Raw genomic sequence first — 21,419 nt, 5'->3', positions numbered from 1 at the left:
TGCCGGGCCCCCCCCCCCCCCCCCGCAACCTCTCCTGGAATGGGATGGACTAGTGGGTAGGGCCCGGGAGTCGGAAGGCCCTGGGTTCTAATCCCCACGCGGCCGCTCGTCCCCCGGGTGACCTCGGGGGAGTCATTTCACTTCTCTGGGTCTCGATTCCCTCATCTGGAAAACGGGGGTCGGCGCCGTGAGCCCCACGGGGGACGGGGACCGTGTCCGATCTGAACCGCCGGGATCCACCCGCGCTCAGTACGGTGCCCGGCCCCCAGTGAGCGCTTAAAAAAAAAAAAAATCCCACCTTCATCACGGTAATCATCATCAAAAGCCCCTCGAGGGCGGGGATCGCGGCGGGCGCGTCTGGGAAACGGGGACGCAGACTGAGCCCCGCGTGGGACCCCACTCGCTGCGATCCACCCCGGCGTTCAGTACAGCGCCTGGCCCCAAGTGAGCGCTGAAGACCAGAACTAAACCGATTGCCGTGCCGGGCCCGTAAACACCAAGATCGTTAGATATCATCATCGCTCCTCGTCCTCCTGCACCCCACCCCCAAGTTCAGAGTACAGTGCTCTGCACCCAGGAGGCGCACAATAAATACTCCGGCTTGATCGGCTGCGGTTCCAGAGGGACCCGGAGGGCGGGGGGGATTTATTCCTACCACTACCTTGCTCCCCGCTCCCTCCGACCCCGAGGCCTTCCGGCCGCCGGAGCTCAAGACCCCGGAGGAGGCCGGGGGAGGGAAAGGGTTCGGGGTGTGAGGGCCGGGGAAGGGGGGGGGGGGGCGCGGCGTCTCGGAGGTGCGCCTCTGGGTCCCGGGCGTCCAGTTCAGAACACACCTGGGGAGAGAGAGCGAGGACGGGGTGACAGGAGGCCGCGGCTCGGCGGCCGGGCCCCGGGCCGACCCTCGCCGTCGCCCCCGGCACAGCCGGGAGCACCGACGGTAATAACGATAACGTTGGTATCTGGTAGGCGCCTACTACGTGCCGAGCACCGTTCTGAGCGCCGGGGGAGATCCGGGGTCATCGGGTCGTCCCACGCGGGGCTCCCGGTCTCCATCCCCATTTTCCAGACGAGGGAACCGAGGCCCAGAGAAGTGACTCGGTCAAGGTCACCCAGCTGCCAAGGGGCGGACCTGGGATTCGAACCCATGACCTCCGACTCCCAAGCCGGGGCTCCTTCCACGGAGCCACGCCGCTTCTCCCGGAGGGGACGGAGGGGGCCTCCCCCAGATAGGGCTCCTTCCCCGCTCCGGCCCCCCCCCGGGACCTGGGTTCGAATCCCAGCCCCGCGCCCGCCGGGGGAACCTCGGCTAAGTCACTTCGCCGCTCTGGGTCCTCTCGTCTTGAAGACGGGGATCAGAGCGTGAGACCCGTGAGGGCCGGGGACCGTGTCCGACCTCGACTGGCGGGTTTCTACGCCGGGGCTCAGAACGGCGCTCGGCACATAGTAAGCGCTTAGCAAGTACCGTCGTCATTCTTATTATCAATAATCCTCCGTCCGGCCCCGCGGGGGGACAACAGGAGAATGCATTTCTCTGTGCCTCGGTTCCCTCCTCCGTAAAAGGAGGATGAAGACCTGGAGCCCCAGGTGGAGCGGAAATTGCGTCCGCCCTGATTAGCTCCTATCTACCCCAGCGCTCAGTACGGTGTCTAGCACATAGTAAGCGCTTAATACCCCTAAGCCCTCATTTCCTCTTCTCTCGCTCCCTCCGGCGTCACCTTCCACTTGGATCTCCCCCCCCCTTTCTCCCGCCCGGTCCCGCGACCCCACGGCGCTTCCGGCCAAATCGGTAATTGATTTCTAGTCACGTCCCTCTAGGCCGGGAGGTCGCTCCGGGCAGGGGACGTGACCGCTCATTCCGTTGTTTCGCACTCTCCCGAGCGCTTAGTACAGAGCCCTGCGCGTAGGAAGTGCTCAGTAAACACCCCCTCTGGACCGTGAGCTCGCTGCGGGCGGGGAACGTCACCGGCTATCGTCGCGTTGTACCTTCCCAAGCGTTTGGGACAGCGCTCCGCACACAGTAATAATGATCACGTCGGTATTTGTTGCGCGCTCACTAGGTGCCGAGCGCCGTTCTAAGCGCCGGGGGAGACGCGGGGTCATCGGGTCGTCCCACGCGAGGCTCCCGGTCTTCGTCCCCATTTGACAGAGGGGGGAACTGAGGCCCAGAGGGGCGAAGTGACTCGCCCACGGTCACCCAAGTGACGGGCGGCGGAGCGGGGATTCGAACCCATGACCCGTGACTCCCGAGCCCGGGCTCTTTCCGCTGAGCCGCGCCGCTCGATCAGTACGGCCGGACGAATGAAACACCACTAAGTGTTTCCCCTTCGCGACCGTCTCTGCGGGCAGGGAACACGCCTGTCGACTCTGTTCTCCTGGCCTCTCCCGAGCGCTCAGTACAGTGTTCTGCCCTCGGGGAGCGCTCAATAAATACCACCGACTGATAGGCCTCTAAGCTCCTTGTGGGCGGGGGGACGGGTCTCCTAACTCTGCTTTTACTCTCCCAACCGCTCAGCGCAGCGCTCTACGAGAGGCAGCGTAGTGGATAGAGCCCGGCCTGGGAGTCCGAAGGTCACGAGTGTTCCCATCCCGGCTCCACCCCGCGTCGGCGGCGTGACCTCGGCCGAGTCACTTCACAGCTCTGAGCCGCCGTTTCCTCATCTGTAAAACGGGGATTCGTTCACTCGTTCGCTCGGCCGCATTTACTGAGCGCCTACTGGGCGCAGGGCACTGTACCGAGCGCTTGGAATGGACAGTCCGGCAACAGAGAGAGACGATCCCTGCCCGACGACGGGCTCGCCGCCCGAAAGGGGGAGACGGGCCGAGATCACGATAATAATGTCGGTATCTGTTAAGCGCTCGCTACGTGCAGAGCACCGTTCTAAGCGCTGGGGGAGATACGGGGGAATGAGGTCGTCCCACGTGAGGCTCCCGGCCTTCATCCCCCTTTTCCAGATGAGGCAACCGAGGCCCAGAGAAGCGAAGTGACTCGCCCACAGTCCCACAGCTGACAGGGGGCAGAGCCGGGATTCGAACCCATGACCTCTGACCCCCCCCCCCCCCACCAAGGCCTCCGAGCCCCACGTGGGACGGGGACTGTGCCCAACCCGATCAGCTCGTATTCACCCCGGCGCTCAGTACAGTGCCCGGCACGTAGCGAGCGCTTAACCAACGCCACGATCATTATTAGGCTTGACGAGCTCTCGGCAAATGCCGTCGATAGACCCTACGCTTGTCGTGGGCAGGGAACACGTCTACCAACTCTGTTCTCCTCTCCCGAGCGCTCAGTTCAGTGCTCTGCACATAGTAAGCGCTCAATACATACTATGGCAGCGCGGCTCAGCGGAAAGAGCCCGGGCCTGGGAGTCCGAGGTCATGGGTTCGAATCCCGGCCCCGCCCCTTCTCAGCTGTGGGACTGTGGGCGAGTCGCTTCACTTTTCTGCGCCTCAGTGACCTCGTCTGTCAAATGGGGATGAAGACCGGGAGCCTCGCGTGGGACGACGACCCGATGACCCTGGATCTACCCCGGCGTTTAGAACGGTGCTCGGCACGTAGTAGGCGCTTAACAAATACCAACAGTAGTATCGGCCGGGTGACTCTGGGCAAGTCACTTGGCTTCTCGGGGCCTCGGTTCCCTCATCTGGAAAATGGGGGGGGGAAGAGCGGGAGTCCCACGGGGGACAATCTGATCGCCTCGCATCTCCCCCGGCGCTCAGAACAGTGCTTGGCACACAGCAGGCGCTTGAGAGACACCGTCATTATTATTAGTGTAGAAAGCAGCCCGGACTCCCCTCACGCCACCCAACCCCGCTGCCCTCCCGTCCCCACTCAACCCAGCGCGGCTCAGTGGCAAGAGCCCGGGCTTGGGAGTCCGAGGTCATGGGTTCGAATCCCGGCTCCGCCCCTCGTCAGCTGGGTGACTGTGGGCGCGTCACTTCGCCTCTCTGGGCCTCAGTTCCCTCATCTGTCCAATGGGGATTAACCGGGAGCCTCACGGGGGGACCACCCGATGACCCCGTATCTCCCCCGGCGCTTAGAACGGTGCTCGGCCCATAGTGAGCGCTTAACAAATACCCACATCATTAAAACCCTGCCCTCCCGCCCGGCCCCGACTCGGGGCCCCGACAGCGGCCGGGGGCGGTGACCTCGTTCCTTGGCGTCCGCTCCGGCGCTTCGGTCAGCGCTTGGCACCAGGTGAGCGCCGAATAAATACCACCGTCCTCCGGCGGCGGCGGCACGGCAGCGAGCGGCCCGGCGGGGAGAGGGGGACGGCGGGGACGGGGGCGGCGGGATTGGGCGAGAGAGGGGCGGGTCCGGGGTTCCGATCCAACCGGGGCCCCGGGTTCGGATCGGTTTCTCCCCCGCCGGACGCGGGTCCCGGGGCGGACGCCGACCCCCCCGACCCCACCGGAGAGACCACCGGACACCCTCGGCTCGCTGTTGGACTCTCTTCTACCGGGCTCTCCCAGGCGTTCGGTCCAGTGCTCTGCCCACGGAAGGCGCTCCGTCAACACAACCGATCGACGGACCGTCCGCTCCCTGCGGGCGGGGAACGCGTCTAGCCACCCTGATCCAATTTTACTCTCCCAAGCGTTAAGTCCAGTGCTCTGCCCACGGGAAGCGCTCAATAAATACTCGTATCAGATAGACCGTCAGCTCGCTGGGGGCGGGGAACGTGTCCGCCAGCCCCGTTGGATTTTACTCCCCTAAACGGTGCTCGCCCCACACGGTGAGCGCTCAGTAAATACCACTGAATGACAGACCGTCCGCTCCCTGTGGGCGGGGGAAACGTGTCTACCCACGCCGATACGTTTTTAGCCCAGTGCTCTGCCCACGGGAAGCGCTCAGTAAATACTAGCGATCGGCAGACCGTCGGCTCGCTGGGGGCGGGGGAACGTTTCCGCCGACTCTGCTAGATTTTACTCCCCCCGAAGCGGCGCTCTGCCCCGGTAGGCGCTCCGTAAATACCCCCGATCGACAGACCGTCGGTTCCCCGGGGGCGGGGCGCGCGTCCGCCGACTCCGCTCTAGTCTACTCTCCCAAGCGCTCGGTACAGCGCTCCGCCCACACGGCGAGCGCTCGATAAATAGCGCCCGCCGGTAGACGGCAAGCTCCTCGGGGGCAGGGGGCGGATCTACCGGTTCGGTTAGATTTTACTCCCCGAAACCTCTCGTCCGGCGCCCGTAACAGGCGCTCCGCGGATACCGCCGACGGATGGGCCGTCGACCTGTGGACTCTCTCTACCCGCCCGGGCGCTCGGCGCGGTGCTCTGCCCGCCGTGAGCGCTAAATAAATAGCAGAGACGGGTGGACCCCGGGCCGCCCCCCGGCCCCCGCCGGCCCCCGGGGGGGCCTCCATGGCGAGCGGGAACCCGGACCGAAGGGGGCACGGCGGCGGCGCGGCGGGCTGCGGGCGGCGGGGGTCCCCAGCCCCCGGCCGCGCGGGTGGGCCGGGCCTCCCCGACTCCCCCGGGGCCGAGGAGGAGGAGGAGGAGGCCCGGGTGGGTCCGGACGGGGCCGGTCAGAGGATGAGGCAGCGGGCCGCCTGCTCCTCCTCGTCCGGAGCGGGCCCGGGGCCCGGGGCGGCGCCCCCCGCCCCTCCGGCCGCCGCCCGACCCGCCGCCCCGGCGCCCCCGGGGCGGAGGGGGCGGCGACGGGCCCCCCGCCCACCTGCAGGCTGCTTCCCGCCGGCGGCCTCCATCTCGGACAGGCTGTAGGCCATGGCCAGCTGCAGGTCCTCGTCGTCGTCGTCGTCGTCCTCCTCGGACCGGTCGCCGTCCGAGGGCCCGGCGCCCGGGCGGGGCGGGGGGCGGCGCGGGCCGGGGGCCGGGGGGGGCGGACGCCCGCTGCTCCCGCCGGCTCAGCTCCAGGCCCAGGGCCAGGTCGTCCGGGATGCCTGGCGGAGAAGAAACGGTCGCTGACCGCCGCCCGTTGGGGGCCGGGCCGCGGGGAGCCCTCCCCCGTCGCTCCGCTCCGCTCCGCTCCGCCCCGGGCGCTCGGTAAATACTTTCGACCGGATGGATCCGTTCCACCGCATTTACTGAGCGCCGACGGCGCGCCGGGGAGAGGACGACAGACCGACGGACACGTTCCCCGCCCGCAACGAGCACAGGCCCCTTGAGGACGGGAAGCGTCTCTACCGTCCTCTCCCAGGCGCTCATGCATTCATTCACTCGATCGTATTCATCGAGCGCTCACTGGGTGCAGAGCGCCGGACGGAGCGCTTCGAACGGACAGTTCGGCAACAGAGAGAGACCGTCCCCGCCCGGCGACGGGCTCACGGTACGGCGCTCTCCACGTCGCCGGCCGGGGACGGTCTCCATCCGTTGCCCGACTGCGCGTCCCGAGCGGTCGGTCCAGCGCTCCGCACGCGGCGAGCGCTCCGGTAAATACGACCGAACGGACGAGAGGCGGGGTCGTAAGCTCCTCGAGGGCAGGGATCGAGTCCGTGAGACGTTCTTGCCCTCGACTCTCTTTATCGCCACCGTCCTCGTCCGCCCGTCTCCCCCGATCGGACCGTGAGCCCGTCGGAGGGCGGGGACCGTCTCTATCTCTTACCGACCTGCCCGTTCCGAGCGCTTAGTACGGTGCTCTGCGCATAGTGGGCGCCCCGTAAATACCGTCGAATGAATGAACACCAGCTCGACCGTCCTCTTGCAAGCGCTCAGTACGGCGCTCCGTACACGGGAGGCGATTAAAGGTCCCAGGGGGCGGGGGTCGTACCCCCCAACTCGAATTTCTTTCTTTCTATTCACGTCTGCCTCCCCCTCGAGGCTGTCGGCTCGTTGCGGGCAGGGAATGGGCCCGTTTCTTCTTCCGTCGGACTCTCCCAAGCGCTCGGTACAGTGACGATGGTCTCTATTAAGCGTCTACTAGGTGCCCAGCGCCGCTCTGAGCGCTGGTTTGGATACAAGGTCGTCGGGTCGGACCACGTGGGGCTCACGGCCTTCATCCCCATTTCCCAGACGAGGGGACTGAGGCCCAGAGAAGCGCAGTGACTTGCCCCAGGGCAGACAAGCCGGGATTAGAACCCAGGACCTGACTCCCGAGCCCGGGCTCTCGCCGCTAGGCCACGCGGCTCCCCGTCAGCGCTCAATAACGAGCCCCACGTGGGACGACCCGACAAGCTCGCGTCTACCCCGGAGCTCGGAAGAGCGCGTAGTGAGCGCCCGACATATACCATCATGATTATTGGTATTATCATTCATTCAGCGGTATTTACTGAGCGCCTACTGCGCGCACAGCACCGTGCTAAGCGGTTGGAAAGTCCAATTCGGCCACAGATAGAGCCGACCCCTGCCCAACGACGGGCTCCCGGTCTGTCAGAGGTCACGGGTTCAGATCCCGGCTCTGCCACTCGTCTGCTGCGTGACTGTGGGCGAGTCACTTCACTTCTCTGGGCCTCAGTGACCTCATCTGTAAAATGGGATTAAGACCGTGAGCCCCACGTGGGACGACCTGATTCCCCCGTGTCTCCCCCGGCGCTCAGAACAGTGCTCTGCACATAGTAAGCGCTTAGCAAATACCGACATTATTAGAAGCAGCGTGGCGCAGTGGAAAGAGCCCGGGCTTTGGAGTCAGGGCTCATGAGTTCGAATCCCAGCTCTGCCACTTGTCAGCTGTGTGACTGTGGGCGAGTCACTTAACCTCTCTGGGCCTCAGTTCCCTCGTCTGTAAAATGGGGATTAAGACCGGGAGCCCCACGTGGGACGACCCGATTCCCCTGTGTCTACCCCAGCGCTTAGAACGGTGCTCTGCACATAGTAAGCGCTTAACAAATACCGACATTATTATTATTATTAGAAGGGGGGGTGAAATGCCATCGATACAAACGAACGAACGACTCGGGGCTCTCCCGAACGCTCAGCACAGTGTCCCTGCCCCCCAGTCGGTGCTCGATAGATCCTAGCGATTGACGGACTACCCCCCCCGCCCCCGTCCTCCAGGGTCCTGCCGTTGCCCCGCGCCCGAGAGGCCGGCTCGTCTCTAGGGTCCCGGAGCTGGGGGGCGCGTCCGGAGACCCCCAGCCCCTTCGAGGGGTCGGCGGCCGGAGCGGGTGTCCGTCCCCCCGGGGCCCGGTTGGGTTGGTGGACCTGGAGGCCAACCCGGGGGGGGGGGGGGGGGGGGGAAGGGAAGGAACCCCCCAAATGTGGGGATGGGGCAGGGGGGACGGGGCAAGGGGGACCCCCCCCAAATGTGGGGACTGGGCAGGGGAGATGAGGTGGGGGGGATGGGGCTAGGGAGACCCCCCACGTGTGGGGATGGGGCAGGGGGACGGGGCTAGGGGGACCCCCAATTGTGGGGATGGGGCGGGGGGACGGGGCTGGGGGGGCCTCCCAAATGTGGAGATGGGGCAGGGGGGACGGGGCGGGGAGGACAGGGGTAGGGAGACCCCCGCAAATGTGGGGATGGGGCGGGGGGACGAGGCGGGGGGACGGGTCTAGGGGGACCCCCAAATGTGGGGATGGGGCGGGGGGGGACGGGGCGGGGGGACGGGGCTGGGGGGTCCCCCAAATGTGGGGATGGGGCGGGGGGACGGGGCCGGGGGACGGGGCGGCGGGGACCCCCCCGGCTCCTCACCGTTAATCCGGATCGACTTCAGCTGCCCGTCTTCTTCCACCTCCACTCGCTCCTGTCCGTTCTCCACGATCCTGAGCCGGAGGGTCCCGTTAGGGCCCGCCCTCTTCCCCGCCCGCCCCCCGCCCCCGGACCGGACCCGGCACAGCGCCCCGCGTGCGGTAGCGACGAGGCTGAGCGGCAAGAGGGCGGGCTCGGGAGTCAGAGGACCCGGGTTCTAATCCCGGCTCCACCGCCTATCGGCTGGGTGACCCCGGGCAAGTCGTCTGACGTCTCTGGGCCTCGGCGAGCACGGGGCTCGGGCCTGGGAGTCGCGGGTCGCGGGTTCTAATCCCGCCTCCGCCTCTCGCCCGCTGTGCGACTCTGGGCGAGTCGCTTCACTGGGCCTCGGGGACCTCACCTGTCAAACGGGCGCTACGCCCGTGAGCCCACGTGGGACAAGCTTGATCACCCTGCATCTCCCCCAGTGCTCAGCACAGTGCTTGGCACACGGTAAGCGCTTAACGTTATTACAGAGAAGCAGCGCGGCCCAGCGGAAAGAGGCCGGGCTCGGGAGTCAGAGGTCGTGCGTTCTGATCCCGGCTCCGCCTCTCGTCCGCTGTGTGTCTCTGGGCGAGCCACTTGGCTTCTCTGGGCCTCAGGTCCCTCATCTGTAAAAGGGGGATGAAGACCGGGAGCCCCAGGCGGGACCACCCGATGACCGCGTAACTGTCCCCGGCGCTTAGAACAGCGCTCGGCACACAGTAAGCGCTCAGCGGACGCCGTGATAACGATACCTGCGGGTGACGACGCGGCGGCCTCGGACGAAGGCGGTGGAGGTGGAGACGGAGCGGAAGGCGCTGGCCCCGGGGCTGAAGGAGAAGGACGAGGAGGAAAAGTCTGGCGGGGCTGGAATGACGGGGTGGGGGGGGGGGGAAAGATCATTAGCCTCTTATTCATTCATTCATTCATTCATTCACGAGAAGCGGCGTGGCTCGGTGGAGAGAGCCCGGGCTGGGGAGTCGGGTCGTGGGTTCGGATCCCCGCTCCGCCGCTCGTCGGCTGGGTGACCGTGGGCGAGTCACTTCACTTCTCGGTGCCTCGGCGACCTCACGTGGAAAACGGGGATGAAGGCCGGGAGCCTCACATCCTGAGGACCCCGCATCTCCCCCGGCGCTTAGAACAGCGCTCTGCACATAGTAAGCGCTTAACAAGTACCAACATCATTATTATTACCGGACTCTTCTGAACACCGGGTTCAACGCTCTGCACGCGGCGGGTGCGCGCTCAAGAAATACTACCGGATGTACTGGACTCTTCTAAACGCTGGGTTCGACGCTCTGCCCACGGCGGGGGCCCGGTAAATACTACCGATGGGGAAGCGGGGGCGGGGGGCCCGGGAAACTGGAGGCACCTACCTGAGTGGGCGGGGAAGTAGGAGGAGAAGGAGAAGAAGGAGCCGGGCGTCCGAATCCCCTGGCTCTGCAGCTCTGAGAACGGGCCCAGGTCATCTGCAAATAATAATAATAATAAATAATAATAATAATAATGTGGGTATTTGTTAAGCGCTCACTGTGTGCCGAGCACCGTTCCAAGCGCCGGGGGAGACGCGGGGTCATCGGGCTGTCCCCCCTGAGGCTCCCACTCGTCATCGCCATTTGACAGATGAGGGAACTGAGGCCCAGAGAAGCGAAGGGACTCGCCCACAGTCACCCAGCTGACGAGGGGCAGAGGCGGGATTCGAACCCAGGACCTCTGACTCCCAAGCCCGGGCTCTTTCCGCTGAGCCGCGCGGCAAACAACACGGGCCTCTATCACCTACCTACCGATTGTGACTACTCACTCTGTCCTCCCCTTGTGAGCGCTCAATAATAATAATAATAATAATCAAAAATAATCAAGCGCCCGGTAATAATAATAATAATAATGATGATGGCATTTGTTAAGCGCTTACTAAGTGCCAGGCACCGTTCTAAGCGCTGGAGGAGATGCAAGGTCATCAGGTTGCCCCCCGTGGGGCTCACGCTTTCCATCCCCATTTTCCAGATGAGGTCACTGAGGCCCAGAGAGGCGAAGCGACTCGCCCAAGGTCACCCAGCAGACAAGGGGCGGAGTCGGGATCGGAACCCACGACCTCTGACTCCCCGGCCCGGGCTCTGTCCACTGAGCCACGCTGCTTCTCTACAGTGCTCTGCGCACGGTAGATTATCACCTCTCAGTGGAAAGAGCTCGGGCTTGGAAGTCAGAGGTCACGGGTTCGAAACCCGGCTCCGCCGCCTGTCAGCTGTGGGACCGTGGGCGAGTCACTTCGCTTCTCTGGGCCTCGGTGACCTCATCTGGAAAACGGGGACGAAGACGGGGAGCCTCCCGAGGGACCACCCGGTGACCCCGTATCTCCCCCGGCGCTTAGAACGGTGCTCGGCACATAGTGGGCGCTTCGCGAATACCGACATTATTATCATTCTCATGGAGGGCAGGGCCCCCGTCTGCCGACGCGATCGTCCCGCGCTCGCCCAAGCGGTCGGGACGGCGCTCTGCCCACGGTAGGCCGGACGCTCCTCGAGGGCAGGGATCGCGTCCACTCCACCGTCCTCCCCGGAGCGCTCAGCGCAGCGCTCTATCCCGCGCCGGACCGTCGGCTCCTCGGGGGCAGGGGCTCGCGTCTCCCGACCCCAAGGCTCCCCGCCCTCCCAGGCGCCGTCCGGGTGCCCCGTCCCCGGCGAGCGCGCGACGGATACCACCGGGCGACGGTGCCCCCGCGCCCGGTGGGCGTCCAGTAGGCAGCCCCGCCGGGCGGACGACTCACCGAACAGGTCGGCGAAGGGGTCTCGGCCCCCGAAGAACTCTCTGAAGACCTCGTCCGGGCTGCGGAAGGTGAAGGCGGGACCCCCGGGCTCGGCCGGGTGCGGGGACCCTCTCCCTGCTGGGGTGGGACGCGACGTGGTGACCGCGCGATCGCCCCCGCCCCCCGCCGCCCCCCGCCCGCCTCCCCGGGGGTCTCTGACCCGCTGCACTCACCCACTCCCGTCAGGCCTTCCCGGCCATAGCGGTCGTAGATGTCCCGCTTGTGCTCTGCGACGACAAAGGAGGCACTGGTTAGGCGCTTACTGTGTGCCAGGCACCGTTCTGAGCGCTGGGGCAGATGGAGGCTAATCGGGTCAGACGCGGGACAGTAATCGTCCTAATAATTTGGGGAAGCAGCGCGGCTCACTGGAAGGAGCCCGGGCTTCGGAGTCGGAGGTCACGGGTTCGACTCCCGGCCCTGCCCCTCGTCAGCTGGGGGACCGGGGGCGAGTCACTTCACTCCTCTGGGCCTCGGTTCCCTCATCTGGAAAATGGGGATGAAGAGTGGGAGCCTCCCGTGGGACCACCCGATGACCCCGTATCTCCCCCGGCGCTTAGAACGGTGCTCGGCACGTGGTGAGCGCTTAACAAACACCAACATTATTATTACATTATTAACAATAACGGTGACGAGGATGAGGGTGTTGGTTAAGCGCTTCCCGTGTGCCAGGCCCCGATCTGAGCGCCGGGGGAGATGGAGGCTAGTCGGGTCAGACACGGGACAATAATCATCATAATCCTAACGTTGGTATCTGTTAAGCGCTCCCTATGTGCCGAGCACCGTCCTAAGCGCCGGGGGAGATACGGGGTCGTCGGGCCGTCCCCCGGGAGGCTCCCGGTCTTCATCCCCGTTTTCCAGATGAGATCACTGAGGCCCAGAGACGTGAAGTGACTCGCCCACGGTCACGCAGCTGACAAGGGGCAGAGTTGGAATTCGAACCCATGACCTCTGACTCCCAAGCCCGGGCTCTTTCCACCGAGCCACGCTGCTTCTCTAATAATGACGAGGAGATGTGTTAAGCGCTTCCTATGTGCCAGGCACCGTTCTGAGCGCTGGGGGAGAGGCAAGCTAATCAGGTCAGACACGGGATAATAATAACAATAATAATGCTATTTGTTAAGCGCTTACTCTGTGCCAGGCACCGTTCTGAGCGCTGAGGGAGATACAAGCTAATCAGCTCAGACAGGGGAAAATAATAATAATGATGGTATTCGTTAAGCGCTTACTATGTGCCAGGCACCGTTCTGAGCGCTGGGGGAGAGGCAAGCTAATCAGGTCAGACACGGGATAATAATAATACTAATAATGCTATTTGTTAAGCGCTTACTCTGTGCCAGGCACCTGTTCTGAGCGCTGAGGGAGATACAAGCTAATCAGGTCAGACAGGGGAAAATAATAATAATAATAATAATGGTATCTGCTAAGCGCTTACTATGTGCCAAGCACCATTCTGAGCATTGGGCAAGACAAATCTCATCAAGTCAGACACAGAATAATAACAGTCATGATAATAATGGTATTTGTTAAGCACTTATTATGTGCCAGGCTCCGTTCTGAGCACTGGGGGAGATAAGATATAAGCTAATCAGGCCAGACACAGGAGAATAATAAGGATAATAATAATAATGGTGGTATTTGTTAAGTGCTTACTATGGGCCAGGCACTGTTCTAAACGCTGGGAAAGACACAAGCTAATCAAGTCAGACAAGGGGAATAATAATAACAATAATAACAATAATGATGAGGGTATTTGTTAAGCGCTTACTGTCCGCCAGGCACCGTTGTGAGCGCTGGGGGAGATACAAGTAATCAGGTCAGACACAGGAGAATAATAAGAATAACAATAATGACGATGATGATGGCATCTGTGAAGCGCTTACTATGTGCCAAGCACTGTTCTAAGCGCCGGGGGAGATACGAGGTCATCAGGTCGTCCCAAGGGGGGCTCCCGGGTCTTCATCCCCATTTGACAGATGAGGGAACCGAGGCCCAGAGCGGGGAAGCGACTGGCCCGGGGTCACCCGGCGGACAAGCGGCGGAGCCGGGATCAGAACCCACGCCCTCTGACTCCCAAGCCCGCGCTCTTTCCGCTGAGCCCGGCTGTTTAGCGCTTACTGTGTGCAGAGCACTGTTCTAAGCGCTGAGCACGGTTCTAAGCGCTGGGCGCTGTTCTAAGCCTCCCTGTTTCAACTCTGAGCCGAACGGCAAAAGTGCATAGATGCGGGGGGCAGAGATGATCACCCCAAGACCTGGAACTGCTTGAGGTGACCCGTCCGAGGTCACCCGGCCGACGGGCGGCGGGGCCGGCATTCGAACCCATGACCTCTGACTCCCAAGCCCGGGCTCTTCCCCCTGAGCCGCGCTGCTTGCAGCGACCCGTCCAAGGTCACCCGGCTGACGGGCGGCGGGATTCGAACCCGCGACCTGTGCCCCGGGGAGAGGAAAGGGGGCGCGGGGGGAGGCGGGAGGTGGGAGCCCCCTTACTGTCGGACAGGACTTCGTAGGCCTCCGCCACTTCCTTGAATTTCTGTTCGGCGAATTCTTTGTTTTCCACGTTCTTGTCCGGATGCCACTTCAGGGCCTTCCGCCGGTACCTGTGGGGGGACGTTTAATGTTGGTATCTGTTAAGCGCTCACTATGTGCAGAGCACCGTTCTAAGCGCTGGGGGGAGAGACGGGGTCATCGGGTCGGCCCACGTGAGGCTCACGGTCTTCATCCCCGTTTTCCAGATGAGGTCACTGAGGCCCAGAGGAGTGAAGCGACTCGCCCACGGTCCCACAGCCGACACGGGGCAGAGCCGGGATTCGAACCCCCGAACTCTGACTCCCAGGCCCGGGCTCTTTCCGCTGAGCCAATTCAGCGCTGCCTATGTGCAAAGCACTCTTCTAAGCGCTGGGGGATACGGGGGTGATCGGGTCGTCCCACGGGGGGGCTCCCAGTTTTCATCCCCATTTTACAGATGAGGAAACCGAGGCACCGAGGAGTTAAGTCACACCGTCACACCGCTGGCAAGCGGCGGGGCCGGGATTCGAACCCCCGACCTCCCAAGCCCGGCCTCTAGCCGCCGAGCCCCGCTGCTTCTCTCATAATCAGGGCGGTATTTGCTAAGCGCGTGCTATGCGCCGGGCACCGTACTAAGCGCCGGGGTGGATACAAACGAATCGGGTGGGACACGGTCCCTTGTCCCCCGTGGGGCTCACGGTTTTTTAATCCCCATTTTCCAGAGGAGGGAACTGAGGCCCAGGGAAGGAAAGTGACTCGCCCGAGGTCACAGAGCGGACGAGGGGCGGAGCCGGGATTAGAACCCGTGACCTTCTGCCTCCCGGGCCTGCGCTCTCCCCACTCCGCCGTGCTACTAGGTGGGCACCAGATAATAACAATGATGGTGTCTGTTAGGTGCTCACTACTACTAATAATGTCGGTATCTGTTAAGCGCCTACTATGTGCAAGGCACTGTACTAAGCAATAGGGTCGGCACGAGATAATAACGATGGTGCCTGTTAAGTGCTTACTACTACTACTGAATAAAAATATTGGCGTTTGTTAAGCGCCTACTATGTGCCGGGCACTGTACTAAGCAACAGGGTCGGCACAGGATAATAACGATGACGGTGTCCGTTAAGCGCCCCCTAAGTGCCGAGCACCGTTCTAAGCGCTGGGGGAGATAACGGGGTCGTCGGGCGGTCCCCCGGGGGGCTGCCGGTCTTCATCCCCATTTTCCAGATGAGAAAACTGAGGGCCGGAGAAGCGACTTGCCCAAGGCGACACGGCTGACAGGTGGCGGAGCCGGGATTCGAACCCAGGACCTCTGACTCCTAAGCCCGGGCTCTTTCCACTGAGCCGCGCTGCTTCTCTAGGCAGGCGGGCACTCTACCAGGGCACTAGGGTAGCTACAAGATAATAATGATAATAATATCAGTGGAAAGAGGCCGGGCTTTGGAGTCTGAGGTCATGGGTTCGAACCCCGGCTCTGCCACTTGTCAGCTTTGTGACTTTGGGCAAGCCACCTCACTTCTCAGCGTGGCTGGAGAAGCAGCGTGGCTCAGTGGAAAGAGCCCGGGCTTTGGAGTCAGGGCTCATGAGTTCGAATCCCGGCTCTGCCACTCGTCGGCTGTGGGACTGTGGGCGAGTCACTTCACTTCTCTGGGCCTCAGTTCCCCCCTCTGTAAAATGGGGATCAAGACCGCGAACCCCCGCGTGGGACGACCCGATTCCCCTATGTCTACCCCAGCGCTTAGAACGGTGCTCGGCACGTAGTAAGCGCTTAACAAATACCAACATTATTATTCTCGGTGCCCCAGTTCCCTCCTCTGTAAAATGGGGATGAAGACCGGGAGCCCCGCGTGGGACGACCTTGATTCCCCTGGGTCTCCCCCAGCGCTTAGAACGGTGCTCGGCACGTAGTAAGCGCTTAACAAATGCCAGCGTTATTATAATAAGAAGAAGAATGGCATTTGTTAAGCGCTTACCAGATGCCAAGCACTGTACTAAGCGCTGGGGTAGATACAAATAACAATAATAATAAAAACGGTGGTATTTCTTAAGCGCTTACCGTATGCCAAGCACTGTACTAAGCGCTGGGGTAGGTACAAAATAATAATGATAATAAAAATGGTGGTATTTCTTCAGTGCCTACCATGTGCCAAGCACTGTCCTAAGCACTGGGGCAGGTACGAAGTAATAATAATAACGGTGGTATTTCTTAAGCGTTTACCAGATGCCACGCACTGTACTAAGCGCTGGGGTAGATACAAAATAATAATAAAAACGATGGGATTTGTTAAGTGCTGACTACATGTCAGGCACTCTGCTATGACACTAGGGTAGATACAAGATAATAATAATAATAGTGGTATCTGTTAAGCGCTTACCATGTGCCAAGCACTGTACTAAGCACTACGGTAGATACAAAATAATAATAATCATAATATTTATGGTATTTACATCCTTTGTGCCAAGCACTGTACTAAGTTCTAGGGTAGAGGCAAAATAATAATACCAACCGTGGTATTTATCAAGCACTATGTGCTAAGCACCGTTACTAAGCACCAGGGTGGATTCAAAATAATAATAGCGATAATAATAATTGTGGGGTTTGTTAAGCGCTTACTATGTGCCAGGCACTGTACTAAGCGCTGGGGTGGATACAAGATCATCCTAATATTAATAATAGCAATAACTGCGGTATTTGTTAAGCGCTATGTGCCAGGCATTTTGCTAAGCACTAGGGTAGAAACAAAATAATAATAATAATTGTGGCATTTAAGCCCTCGCTACGTGCCCTGCAGTGAACTAAGCAGGAGGGTAGACACATGATAATAATAACAATAATCATCGTGGTATATATGTTAAGCGCTTTCTACCTGCTAGGCATTGTACTAAGCACTAGGGCACATACAAGCTAGTAAGAATAATAATATTCATAATAATAACAATCACTGTGGTATTTGTTAAGCGCTTTCCACGAGCTAGGCATCGTACTGAGCACCAAGGCACATACAAGTTAGTCGTAATAATAATAACAATCATTGGGGTATCTGTTAAGCGCTTTCTATGAGCTAGGCATCGCGCTAAGCACTAGGGCACATACAAGTTAATAATAATATTAATAATAATAATCGCGGTATCTGTTAAGCGCTTTCGACGCGCTAGGCATTGTACTAAGCACCAGGGCACGTACAAGCTAGTCATAATAATAATATTAATAATAACAATCATTGTGGTATCTGTTAAGCGCTTTCTATGAGCTAGGCATCGCACTAAGCACTAGGGCACATACAAGTTAATAATAATATTAATAATAATAACAATCGCGGTATCTGTTAAGCGCTTTCGACGCGCTAGGCATTGTACTAAGCACCAGGGCACGTACAAGCTAGTCATAATAATAATATTAATAATAACAATCATTGTGGTATCTGTTAAGCGCTTTCTATGAGCTAGGCATCGCACTAAGCACTAGGGCACATACAAGTTAATAATAATATTAATAATAATAACAATCGCGGTATCTGTTAAGCGCTTTCGACGCGCTAGGCATTGTACTAAGCACCAGGGCACGTACAAGCTAGCCATAATAATAATATTAACAATCACTGTGGTATTTTTTCAGCACTTTCTACACGCCAGGCATTCTACTAAGCACTGGGGGGACATAAAAGATAAAACAACAGTGATAATATTAACAATAATAACAATAATCGTGGTATTTAAGTGCTTATGATGTTCCAAGCACTGTCCTAAGCACTAGGGCAGATACGAAGGTAATAACAACAGTAACTGTGGTATCTGGTAAGCGCTATGAGCCAAGCATTGTACTAAGCACTCGGGTAGATACACGATAGTAATAATAATATGAATAATAACAATAATCGTTTTCATTTAGCGCTTACTGTGTACCAGGCATTGTACTGAGCAGTAGGGCAGACACAAGATAGTAGTAATAATAATAATATCAATAGTAATAATTGCACTTCAGTGCTCACTACGTGCCAGGCATCGTACGAAGGAGTAGGGCAGACACAAGATACTAGTGATAATAATATTCATGATGATATTTGCACTTTAGTGTTTACTATGTGCCGGGCACTGTACTAAGGAGTAGGGCAGATACAAGATGGTAGTAATAATAATAATATGAATAATAATAATTGGACTTGTTAAGTGCTTACTCTGTGCCGGGCATTGTACTAAGGAGTAGGGCAGATGCAAGATGGTAGTAATAATAATGAAATTAATAATAATAGTTGTACTTGTTAAGTGCTCACTATGTGCCAGGCATTGTACTAAGGAGTAGGGCAGATACAAGAAAATAGTAATAATAACATTAATAATAAGATAATAGCAATAACAACAGCAATCATAACAGTAACTGTAAAGTGCGTGCTACGTGCCAGGCAGTGCGCTAAGCGGTAGGGTAGAGACGAGACAGTAGTAATAATAATAATAACGATGACAATAATTGTATTTGTTAAGCCCTTACTGTGGAACTGGCATTGTACTGAGCGCCGGGGTAGATACCAGAAAATAGTGACAAGAATATTAATAAGAAGAATAATCGTAGTTGTTCAGTGCTCGCTACGTGCCAGGCCTCGTACGAAGCAGTAGGGTAGATATCGGATACAGCAATAATAATATCGATAAAGACAATAACCGTTCTTGTTAAGCGCTCGCTACGCGCCGGGCCTCGTACGAAGCAGTAGGGTAGGTGCCGGATCATAGTAATGATAATATTAATAATGGCGAAAATCATCCTTCTTAAGCGCTCGCTACGCGCCGGGCCTCGTACGAAGCAGTAGGGTAGGTGCCGGATCATAGCGATAATCATAATATTAATAATAATTGTCCCTCTTCAGCGCTCGCTACGCGCCGGGCCTCGAAGGAAGCAGTAGGGTAGATGCCGGATAATAGCAATGATAATAATATTAATAATAACCATCCTTCTTCAGCGCTCGCTACGCGCCGGGCCTCGTACGAAGCAGTAGGGTAGATACCGGATCATAGTAATGATAATATTAATAATGGCGAAAATCATGCTTCGTAAGCGCTCGCTACGCGCCGGGCCTCGTACGAAGCAGTAGGGTAGGTGCCGGATAATAGAGATAATCATAATATTAATAATAATTGTCCCTCTTCAGCGCTCGCTACGCGCCGGGCCTCGAAGGAAGCAGTAGGGTGGATGCCGGATAACAGCAATAATATTCACGATGATCGTCCTTCTTAAGCGCTCGGCCTTGCCAGGCCTCGTGCGAAGCGGTAGGGCAGATAGGATTTCACAGCCATAATGACGATTTAATAATGTCGGTATCTGTTAAGCGCTTACTATGTGCCGGAGCACTGTTCTAAGCGCCGGGGTGGACACAGGGGAATCAGGTCGTCCCACGTGGGGCTCACAGTCTTAATCCCCATTTTGCAGATGAGGGAACTGAGGCACAGAGAAGTTAAGTGACTCGCCCAAAGTCACACAGCAGACAAGTGGCCGAGCCGGGATTCGAACCCATGAACTCTGACTCCAAAGCCCGTGCCCTTTCCACTGAGCCACGCTGCTTCTCTCACGATTTCGCCGACGATGTGCCAGGCACCGTGCTGAGCGCTCGGGCGGATACGAGGCGGTAAGAATAATATTAACGACAAGCACCGCCGCATCGTTTAGGCGGCCACGACGTGCCCGGCACCGTACCGAGCGATGTGAGGCGCAAAGGAGGCGTCGGTGGGGCGGTCGGGAGCTGCCGGGACACTCCGATGAGCGCCGGGACCCGAGGCCCGGAGCGTAGTGAGCGCCCCCCGGGGGGGGGGGGAGGGGAGGGGAGGGGAGGGGCGGCACTTACGCCTTCTTGATTTCTTCCGGGGAGGCCGTGGGGGGCACGTCCAGGACGGCGTAGTAGGAGGCCATGGCATCGACGCCCCTGGGGGACAGAGGGCACAGCGTGGGGCGCGGGGGGGGGCACGGGGGGGGGGGCACCCGCCGCGTCATCACACGCTCACACAATCACACACACTGGCACACCCCCGCCCCCCGACACACGCACCGTGACACGCACCGACACACCCCGACAGCGCACAGGCACCCACAACGACACACACTCTGACGACACCCTGACACACACAACGACACACACACACACACAGACAGCACACGGACACACCCCCCGACGCACAAGGACACCCCCCCCCCAACGCACACCAACACACACACACTGAAAGCGCACGGACACACACAATGACACACACAGACACACCCGGACAACACACAGGCGCACACCCTGACGCACACGCCCAACACACGCACACACTGACAGCGCGCGGGCACACACAACGACCCAGACACACCCTGACGACACAGACACACACCCAACACACCCTGACAGCGCGCGGACACACAATGACACACACAGATACACCCTGACGACACAGACACACACCCAACACACCCTGACAGCGCGCGGACACACAATGACACACACAGATACACCCTGACGACACAGACACACACCCAACACACCCTGACAGCGCGCGGACACACAATGACACACACAGACACACCCGGACGACACAGACACACGCGCAACACACCCAGACAGCGCACGGACACACACAATGACACACAGACACACACCCCTAACACAAACACTCCCCCGACACGCACCCTGACAGCACACAGACACCCACCCCCGACACACACAATGACACACACACACACCCCTAACACAAACACTCCCCCGACACACGCCCTGACAGCACACAGACACCCCCCCCGACACACACACAGTGACACACACACACCCCCCGACACCCAAGGCCGGCCGGACACCTACCGAAAGGCCCGGGGGACACGGGGGGGGACCCGGAGGGGACACGGAGGGGACACGGAGGGGGAGGGGCGGCGTCGCGCGCTGTGACGCCCCGCCCCGCCCCCACACGCACACACACACACACGCACGCACGCACAACCCCCCCTCCCCCCCCCCCGCTCTGACACATACCTTCATTCACTCACTCCATCCTTCCTTCCTTCATTCATTCATTCAACGGTGTTTACTGAGCGCTGACTGGGGGCGGGGCGCTGTACTGAACGCTTGGGAAGGGACCATTGGGCCCCAGAGAGAGACCAGCCCGGCCCCACGACGGTCTAGACGCCTCATCCCCCCCCCCCAGACACACAACTCTGACTCACACACATCTCTCCCCCCCACACACACACACTAACACACCCCTCTCTGTGACACACACTCACGCGCGCGCGTCTCCCCCCCTCCCCCGTCTGTCTCTTGCACAGGCTGGGGAGTCAGAGGTCACGGGTTCGAATCCCGCCTCTGCCCCTGTCAGCTGGGTGACTGTGGGCCAGTCACTTCACTTCTCTGGGCCTCAGTGACCTCATCTGGAAAATGGGGAGGAAGACTGGGAGCCTCACGGGGGACGACCCCCAGCGCTCAGAACAATGCTCGGCACAGAGGAAGCGCTTAACAAATATCCACATTATTATGACTATTTATTATATCTCTCTCCTACACACACACATCTC

General features: G+C 59.5%; 1 protein-coding gene across 1 annotated transcript; it reads right to left on the bottom strand.

Annotated features, from left to right (window-relative positions):
• Nucleotides 1–736: 736 nt before the first annotated feature.
• Nucleotides 737–20,765, bottom strand: DNAJB2 (DnaJ heat shock protein family (Hsp40) member B2). The gene is given in 11 exon segments (XM_029064377.1): nt 737–833; nt 5,668–5,830; nt 5,832–5,893; nt 8,578–8,648; nt 9,351–9,462; nt 9,972–10,064; nt 11,360–11,476; nt 11,572–11,625; nt 13,883–13,992; nt 19,726–19,803; nt 20,713–20,765. Coding segments are annotated over 10 exon segments (858 nt in total). The 5' UTR covers nt 19,791–19,803; nt 20,713–20,765; the 3' UTR covers nt 737–822.
• Between the last annotated feature and the right edge of the window lie 654 nt (nt 20,766–21,419).

The sequence above is a fragment of the Ornithorhynchus anatinus genome, chromosome 1, assembly GCF_004115215.2.
Source record: "Ornithorhynchus anatinus isolate Pmale09 chromosome 1, mOrnAna1.pri.v4, whole genome shotgun sequence".
NCBI lineage: Eukaryota > Metazoa > Chordata > Mammalia > Monotremata > Ornithorhynchidae > Ornithorhynchus > Ornithorhynchus anatinus.
Note: the sequence above shows the minus strand (reverse complement) of the source record. Positions and strands in the feature narration are given on the sequence as shown.